Here is a 9647-nt window from a genome sequence, read left to right as displayed (position 1 = left end):
TATATATATATATATATATATATATATATATATATATATATACATACATACACACACACCAGTGCTCTGATGACCACTGGTAACACTGAGGCCTTGACTTTCCACAACTTTTCTATGTCCTCTTTCAGCCCTTGGTATTTTTCAAGCTTTTCATGCTCATCCTTCCTGATTGTTACAGTCGCTTGGGACTGCTATGTCTATCACCGCTGCTTTCTTCTGTATCTTATCTATCACTACAGTGTCCGGTTGGTTAGCCATCACCTGTTTGTCAGTCTGGATCTGGAAGTCCCACAGTATCTGACTATCTAAGTATCTGCCACCTTAGGTGGAGTCTCCCACTTTGACTGTGGGACTTCCAGTCCATACTCAGTACAGAGGTTCCAGTACACTGTTCCAGCCATTTAGTTATGGTGTTCCATGTATTCTTTGCCTGCCTGCATTAAGGTTGGGCAATATGTAATATTTTTTCAACCGATATTTGTCAGTCCAACAAATGATGATGGGCGATATATTCGCACAGGTGACGTCTGGACTTTTTTGTCATCTCAAATGGCACGAAAATGTCAGTGCATACCGACAGCATGCACACCTTCGGAACAAGTCTTTAGCACCGCTGGTAATGTTGTTAACAACCTGCAAATCCCTGCTGAAACCTGATAAGGAAAACATGCTTGTTTTCTTGTCAAAGAATTTAGAAGCTCTTTCTGGAAGGAATAGTTTCCCTTTATCTTCTTGTGCTGATTCTAAGACATTGTAGTTTTTAGAAATATTCAGTCATTTATTTATTTTATATGTGCCAAATCACTAAGTAGAAGTCTAAAAACAGCAATGACGAAGGTCATGTGGTTAGATGAGTCCAGATTTACCGTGTTCCAGAGTGATGGGCGCATCAGGGTAAGAAGAGAAGCAGGTGAAGTGTTGCACCCATCATGCCTGGTGCCTACTGTACAAGCCTGTGGGGGCAGTGCTTTGATCTGGGGTTGCTGCAGTTGGTTGGTCAGGATGTGCTGGAGAAGGTTTTGTGCAGCGGTCCGATTCTACCAACATCAATGCAAGACCTTGGTGAAAAATTAATGCAACACTGGATGGAAATAAATCTTGTGACATTGCAGAAGCTTATCAAAACAATGCCACAGCAAATGTTTGTTGTAATCTAAGCTAAAGGCGGTCTACCAAAATATTAGTGTGTAACCTTTTTTTTTTTTTTTTGGTGGCGACTTTTGACAGACAGACAGACAATAATCATTGCAGACTAGGCAATTACACTTTGTCTTACTTTCTGCATCTGAAATTTGTTTGTTCATTCATTGCTTATTCCATCAACTTTTTTACTGTGCTGTCACATTCATTTGCTCTGTGTTGTAGTTCTTCTGAGGATTTTAGATGTTATTGCAACAAAACTAAAAGGCCCATCATGCAGCAGCCCTGTCAGAAGGAATTTATTTACAGATATTCAACGTTTCCTGTGAAAGAACCCAGTTGTTTCGCTGGCTTGTTGGTTTGTTGTTAGGTTTCTTTAATGATTTGGATTGAAGGAAAAAAATGTTACTTTGAAAGAAACCTTTCAGTGACTTAATTTTTGTTACTCTTGTAGGCCTTTAATTTAAATCATAAATGTTTTTCAAACTTGCAAATAACCTGTTAAGAGTTGTATTAAAAAATCTCCACCAAAGTGTGATTCAAATGACAAAAAAAAAGAATAATATGTGATTTTACAGAAAAAGCAGCAGAGCTGATGTCACACTGATCTGACAGCTCACTTTGTAATGTAGCTGGGTGTTTATCTGCATACAAAACTGGTAACTGAGATCTGTTTACCCCAAACGCATGTCAATACCTGTTCTGAGCACTTTGAGTTGCCTTGTACTGAAAAGTGCTATATAAATAAATGTACCTACCTACCTACCTGAACAGTTGTGACTGAATCAGCCTGAACACAACTTAGTGTCAGATTTGGACCAGACTTTATGTTCAAAGAGATTCCAGTTACTATTTTCTGTAAGCAGGTGGCAGAGTTGTTTTGTTAATTAGACTAAAGTTTGGTGTGGTTTAAATATGAAACCAAAATGCCTTTGATCAGTCTTTTGACTAGAGTCATTTGTAGCTTATCAGACAATATACAGTAAATTTATAGAGTAGAAGTTTCTACTTAAAGGGTGGCAGTCAATTTAACACTTTAAAAACAAGCAGTGAAATTTTAAAATCAACCATGAACTGGACAATAAGCCAGTGGAGGTAAGCTAAGATGGGGAATATGTTTTCAATTTTTTTTGGTACCAGTTAAAACACAAGTGCTGTGTATTGGACAGTTTGTAAGCAATGCAGAGATGATTTATCAAAACTAACACACAAAGAATTATAGTAGTCCATGCAAGAATTAATACAGTGAGTTGCAAATGTCTCTCTTGATAAATTTTGTTTTGTTGACTTACAACATATGTATTGACGCTCTCTTTGAAGCCCCAACCATCCCATTCAGTAGCCACATAATGTTTAAATAAAAGTACCAAATGATCAGCCCACAGAACCAACAACATTGTAAACATCTTATAGTAATAAAGGCTACCACCAAGCAAGAAACTGCATGAAGACCAAAGAACTCTCCACACAGGCCAGAGACAAAGTTGTGTGGATGTGCTGATCAGGGTTGGTTTATAAAAAAAAAATCCCAAACCCTGAACATGGAAGAGTGTCAGTCAAAAGACATTCAGTAAAGGAAAAAAAAGCTGGAGTATTTTGAATTTCTTCCCTTAACTTTGAAGAAGGTGCTGTGGTAATTTGAGACCAAACTTAAAATTTTTAGGCCATCAAGAACAACACCATGTCTGAGGCAAATCTACCACCTCTCATCATTCTGAGAGCACTGTCCCTACATTGAAGCATGGGGGTGGCAGCATCATGCTGTGGGGATGTTTTTCATCAACAGGGACTGGGAAAATAGTCAAAGTTTAAAGAAAAGATGGATGGAGTAAAATACAAGAAAAAACTTTAAATAAATTTCTTTGATTTGAGACTGGGAGGGAGATTCATGTTCCTGCTGGAGAATGACCCTAAACACACTGCTGAAGTAACACACCAGTGGTTTAAAAATAACCAGTTGAATATCCTGGAATGGCCCAGTCAAAGCCCAGACCTCAATCCAGCTGAGAAATTCTGGTTTGATTGAAAGATTGTTGGCCACAAGCAGCACACATTTAAGCTAATGGACCCCGTAGCACTTCATAAAAAATTGACAATTCCAGGGTTTAGAAGGACCAAGATTATGGATACAAACCTGAAGAGACTTAATTTTGGAAATGTTGCAGAAGGAAGGTAGTGCTAAACACAATTGAGTTTTAAGGGGTTGAATACACATGAAACCACCATTTTTATTTTTTTTTTTAGAATTATTTGAAACAAGTTATTTTCCCCATTTAACTTAATTAATATAGATATTTTTGTGTAGTTGATGGTTTTAACTAATTTAAAAATTATTTGCCTCATAATAATGCCTGAACTGTTTGGATCTGTTTCTTAGGTTATTTCTGGAGATCCTGAATGACTGCTCAGATGTGGATGAGATCAAGTTTCAAGAGGATGGCACTTGGTGCCCAATGAGACAGAAGAAGGACCCAGTCAAGGTCTCATCACACTTAGGTGAAACCATAGAGTGTAAGTACATGTAACCTGTCCTTGAAGGAGACAGTGACTTGAATTTGCGATGTAACTTCATAGTCCATTATGGTCTAAATCTCCTGCGTATGCCTCTGGAATCACAGAATTTGTTCTGAATTATTTCTGAGTTTCCTAGTTTGGCCTTCTTGATGGTTCAGGAGAGGTCAGTTCTAGCTATACTAAAGGCTATAAAGACAAAGTGAGTGAAGCCACATCAGCTTTTTTGATCAATTAGAAAGATTTAAGTGAGAAGTGTAGGTTTGATGGGAATGCCTGGCAGAAGAACTTATCAGAAAGATCTTCAACTCCTACTTCCAACAAAACTTCAACCACATTCCAGCGGAGGTGTGGGGCCTTGAGTCTGAGTGAGAAATGTTCTGCAGCTCTATTGACAAGGTGGCCGCCCTTAGCTATGGCTGCAAGGTTGTTGGTGCCTCTCGTGGGAGCCATCCTCGAACCCAGTTGTGGATACCCCAGGTGAGGCAGGACATCAAGCTGAAGAAGTCTTATCAAGCCTTGTTGGCTGGTAGGACTCCAGAGGCAGCTGAGGAGTATTTGCGGACCGAGCAAGCTGCAGCTCTGGCTGTTGCTGAGGCAAAGGCCCAAGTGTAGGAGGAGTTCAGTGAGACCTTGGATAAAGACTCTCCATCACTTCCAAGAAGATTCTAGCAAAATGTCAAGCAGCTAAGGCAGGGAAAGAAGCAATTTATCAACACTGTGTATAGTGTAACTGGAGTTCTTTGTTATTACTAGAGAGACACGAACAGCCGGAAACAAATTCCTTGTGTGAGTAAACATACATGGCCAATAAACCTGATTCTGATTCTTTTGACCTCACCCAGTGATGTCAACTGGAAGTGGAAGGAATACTTTGAGGACCTTCTCAATCCTACTAGCACATCTTGCATGGAGAAAGCTGAGTCTGGGGACTTTGGGATAGGTCTGTCCCTAACTGGGGCTGCGGTTGCAGAGGTAGTTATAAAGCTCCATGTCAGCTGAGCTCTGGCAGTGGATGAGATCAGCCCAGATTTCCTTCAGGATCTGGATGTTGCTGGGCTGTACATTGGGGACAGTGCTACTGGATTCACAGACTGGGTGGTGGTTCTCCTTTTCATGAAGGGGGAATTGGAGTGTGTGTTCTAATTACAGGGTAATCACACTCCACAGCCTCTCTGGTAAGGTCAGGGCTGCTGGAGAAGAGAGTCAAACTTCAGATTCAGGAGGAACAGTGCGAGTTCCGTTCCCGCTGTGAAACACTAGACCAGCTCTCTACCCTCCCTAGGGTTCTTGGGGGTGAAAGGGAGTTTACCCAACAAGTCTTAACTTGTTTTGCAGACTTGGAGAAGGTCTTCAACCATGTTCTGTAGGGGTACTTCTAAAATATGAGATTTGGGGTCAACTGCTATGGGCCATTCGGTTCGTACACAGATGGCGCAAGAGTCTGGTTTGCATTGCCAGCAGTAAGTCGGACCTCTTCAAGATAAGAATTGGACTTTCCCAGAGCTGCCTGTTTCTCTTCATAACTTGACACCGATTTGGTGGCCTCAGGGTTCCGCCTCTATTTGAAGATGATGTGGTTCTGTTGTCGTCATTGTGCTGTGATCTCCAGCTCTCACTGGAGTGGTTTACAGCAGAGTGTGAAGCAGCTGGGACAAAGAGCAGTACCTCCAAATTTGAGGCAATAGTCCTCAGTTGGAAAAGGGTGAAAGGCCCTCTCTGGGTTGGGAAACAGGTGCTGCCTTAAGTGAAGGAGTTTAATCATCTTTGGGTTTTGTTCACGAGTGAGGGAAGAATAGAGCACAAGATTGATAGACGAATCGGTGTGGCTTCCACAGTATTACATCTTCTCTACCAGTCTATTGTGGTGAAGAAAGAGGTGAGCTGCAAGGTCACTCTATATTTCTGCCCTCACTGATGGTCACAAACTCGATAGAACAAGATTTCTGATTAAGGCGGTCTAAATGAGTTTTCTCAACAGGATACTTGGGGTTCTCCCTTAGAGATGGAATGAGAAATCTGGTTATCTTGGAGACACTCTCAGTACAGCTGCTGCTTCTTTACATTTAGACGAGCCAGTTGAGGTGGGTCAGGCATCTTGTAAGAATGCCCCCTGGACGCCTCCCTAAGGAAGAGTACCTGGCATGTTCAACTGGGTGGAGACCCCAGGGAAGACCCAGGACACACTAGAAGGACTGTCTCTTCTGGCCTGGGAATGCCTTGGAATCTTTCTGAAGAGGTGGCTGTGGAGAAAGATGTCTGGGCCTCCCTGCCCAAGGTGCTGCTCGGGCGACCCAACTCCAGAACAAGATGATGGATAGATGAAGAAAGATCTTAGGCATATGCAGTGTTGGTCCTGGTCTAGGTTCTGGTCTTTGAATAATTTTGGTCTTCAGTCGGATTAATCTGTGATATTTTATGTTTTAGCTTCAGCTCCTTTACGCCAGCTGTCAGTGGTACCCCATCATACAGAACCCAGCTCGACCAAGAAGATGGATGTCATTGACCTGACTATAGAAAGCTCCTCCTCTGAAGATGGTGATGACGATGATGATGAAGACAAGGACACAGATCCTCCACTGAAGAAACAATGTGTTTACATTTCCAAACATGAGGAGATCCATGCAAAGGGGTGAGTGTTGTTAAACCTGGGAGGAACAGAACTGTTCTCAGATCAGAAACAGGTTTTTAATCCCCTTCTTTTATTGATCACATCAGTATTTCATCGTCACAGTCAGTTTTTTTCCTTTGGTCATTCAGTTGCATATTTGAAAACAGCAGGACTAGAATCTAATTTAGTTTTAAAAATTAGTCAGTTGACCAAGCCTCACCTAATTTAATCCCAGAACAGCTAAATGATTGTCCAGTCTTCCTTCTGACTTTAGCTCCGACCCAATCCTTGTATGGATCTGCTGCCATCAGATCTTTCTGTCAAATCTGTTTCTGGTAATGTTTCATCTCAGTTATAACCACCATTTATCTGCAACATTATTTCTTTAAATGCATTCGTGATCATTTTATTTTAAAATAATCATCCCAGTTATAAATTAGATTTCTGTGAGTTGAAACTGCTTATCTTGTCATTTTAAATACATCAGTAAAGGTCTGGGTGATATGATCTACAAATATTTATATTTTAGGGCTTTAGTGCAGTGAAATATCAATAATATAAAATCTGCTCTAAATCACTAAAATGGAAATTTCAACACTGGGTATGCATCCTCTGGAAAACAACAACAATTTTGCAAACAGGTTTGTTTTGCTTAAAATTAAAAACCTTAAGTTTTTTGAATTTTTGCTTTTCCACAACCCTAATGGGTTGTATCTTTGACTGTTTTTTTTTGTTTATGTGGGTAAGATTTCTCACCACTTTGGACCCTGTTTGTAATATGGGACTAATTTGGCTCGCTTTGTGAATCACCACCTTATACTGCTGGGGGGTGGTGGTGCATTGTGGGTTAGGTGACAGTTTGATCATTTGTTCCTGAAACTGGTTTCATGGACATGAAAAGTCACTTTTGACTCAATTCTTTCTTCACCACAACAGACTGAAGCAAAACCCTCATTGCTGCGGACAAGGTCCTAATCCGTTAAGTAATTTCCCGCTCCATCCTACCATCACTTATGAGTAAGACTCCAGTTTACCTGAACTCTTTCACTTGAGGCAGAGATTCATCCCCACTCAAAGAAAGCATTCCACCTTTTTAAATAAAATTTAATTCAGTTTATTTATATTGTATATATTTATTTATATTATATTGTAAGGGTGAAATGCAATAGAAGTCTTCCCAGGGCACCATACAAAAACAAACAAACAAAAAAACAAATCCAGATGTCCAAATTCAATTAATGTCCAGATTCAAATTTATTACAGTCAATTCACATTACTACAGCTACGAACAAAGGAAGCAGGAAGAGACAAAATACGCCTTACAGTGAACGTCACCACGTCAGCAGTCTTCCAAGTATATTGAAAGTGCTTTTGTACTAATACATGAAAATGTGTCTAAGTAAAGCTAAATCCAGTAATTCAGTGAAGCAAGAGATTGAACCAACTACCAGCCTAACACTACACCTTACCGCAAACATCAGCACAGAGATGTAGAGGATGTAGTTTGTACAGCACAAACTGTTTGAGTTGTGTCTCTTCTGTCAGAGTGTTGGCCTACCAGCCCTCGATTCAGATCCCAAACATCCAGACCCTGGATCAGTCCTGTCTAACATCATCCCTTGCTCAATATGCAGTCCCCTTCCATACATCAGCCCTGGCTACCATTCCTGTAGACATGCAGAGTAAGTTGGTCTGATCTGTTTACTATTCACACAATCCACCACAGATTGTAATTCTGTTTTCATGTCTCTATCTTACAGATCTGGATCTGTTTTCATTAATCCAGACAGATCCTCAGGTAAGGTCCCTGTAGTTTCACTTTGTTTCAAAGGTAGCCATTTTCTTCTGCTTTTATGAAACAGGCTGACCCTGTTTATTTTCCAGTGAGAGAGGACAGTGATAGTTGAACACATTAGATTCCTCTATAAACACAAAAACGTGATTTTATAAATTAAAGATTTATTAAAAAATCTTTAAACAAAAATAAAAAAAAAAGATTTTTCTGCATTATAGAAGTGTGAAGCAGCTCAGAGCAGAGACATTCCAACACTTTACTGGACAAATGTTAAAAATCAAACCTGAAACCTTTCTTCTTGGAAGGACAGACCATAATAAAGTTGTTTAGTTAGTAAATAGTAAATGGACTAAACTTATATAACACCTTTCTAGCCAACCAGGCTACTCAAAGCGCTTTACAACATAATCTGTGTCCTCAATTACCTATCCACACACACATTCATACAGCACTCTACTACATCTCTACAAAGCTAATCTGAATAAATCATTCTATAGAGTCTAATCAGTGCTTTAAACTCCATTCGTACACCGATGGGACACACATTGGAGGCAATAAAAGGTTTAGTTTCTTGCTCAGGGGCACTTCAACATGTGACTGCTGCCAGGCATCGAGCCTCCAAGTCTCTTTAACCACTGAGACACAGCCGCCCCACTTAGGAATGAATCAGCTGTATAGAGATGGTGGGAGGACTTCTCCTCTGCCTTATTAGCATTTATCAGATCAGGTTGAATTCAGCATCTTATTTGGTTTTAAATTTCTCTTGGAACTAAAACCAGCTTTCATATTTTTTTTATTTTAAAAGAGGAATATCTGAAAGCTCAACAAACCAATCCGTGTTATATTTTGTGTGTGTAAGTGCACACTAGAAGAGCGTCTGTGGCTCAGTAGTTTTACAAGTCATCCTTCGATGAGAGAGTCGGAGGTTCGATTCATGGCAGCAGTCACAGTGAGAGTCAGAGTGTCCCTGGGCAAGACACTGAACCCCTCATTGACATCAATGTGCCCCATTGTTGTGTAAATGCAATCTAAAGCACTGAATAATAATTCTATAGATACTAATAATCAATTTAGCTTTGCAGACATGTAGTAGAGTGCTGTATGAAAGTCTGTGGATAAGTAAATGAGGGCAGATTGGGTTCTAAAGTGCTTTGAGTAGCTTAGTTGGCTAGAAGGGTGCTATATAAGTACAGACCATTTACTAGTGTGTATATATCATGTACACTCCTGATCAAAATCTTAAGACCAGTCAAAAGATTGCAAGAATTTGCATTTTGCACTATTGGATCTTAAGAAGGTTCTAAGTAGAGCTTCACAATGTTAAAGGAAAAAAATCAGTGCAAGAGACAAGAACTTTTGAGCAGGGAATTTTCTGCAAACTGCATTTACACTCAAACATGATTTTTTCAGCAGATCAAAAGTTTAAGACCATAGTCTATAAAGCCAAAAGCTGTGCAAAAATTTGGATTCCATGTCATTTTCTGTCAAGTCTTTACACTGTCAAGACCTACTGATGGCAAAAGCAAAAAAGCTCACTGACTTTGAACGTGGTAGGATTGTTGAGCTGCATAAACAAGGCCTCTCACAACG

General features: G+C 40.0%; 1 protein-coding gene across 5 annotated transcripts in view; it reads left to right on the top strand.

Moving 5' to 3' along the window:
- Positions 1 to 9647, top strand: part of pias2 (protein inhibitor of activated STAT, 2) — an 84009-nt gene that overhangs the window by 69017 nt on the left and 5345 nt on the right. For 4 of the 5 annotated variants that reach the window (XM_037978492.1, XM_017437065.3, XM_017437066.3 and 1 more), the window contains 5 exons: positions 3518 to 3651; positions 6079 to 6283; positions 7199 to 7279; positions 7808 to 7944; positions 8023 to 8060. In XM_037978492.1, the coding sequence (XP_037834420.1) occupies positions 3518 to 3651; positions 6079 to 6283; positions 7199 to 7279; positions 7808 to 7944; positions 8023 to 8060 (595 nt within the window). The remainder of the gene's footprint in view (positions 1 to 3517; positions 3652 to 6078; positions 6284 to 7198; positions 7280 to 7807; positions 7945 to 8022; positions 8061 to 9647) is intronic. The other variant, XM_017437067.3, reaches the window with a different exon arrangement.

This window comes from Kryptolebias marmoratus, linkage group LG1 (assembly GCF_001649575.2).
Source record: "Kryptolebias marmoratus isolate JLee-2015 linkage group LG1, ASM164957v2, whole genome shotgun sequence".
Lineage (NCBI taxonomy): Eukaryota > Metazoa > Chordata > Actinopteri > Cyprinodontiformes > Rivulidae > Kryptolebias > Kryptolebias marmoratus.
This window is presented reverse-complemented; position numbering and strand designations above follow the sequence as displayed.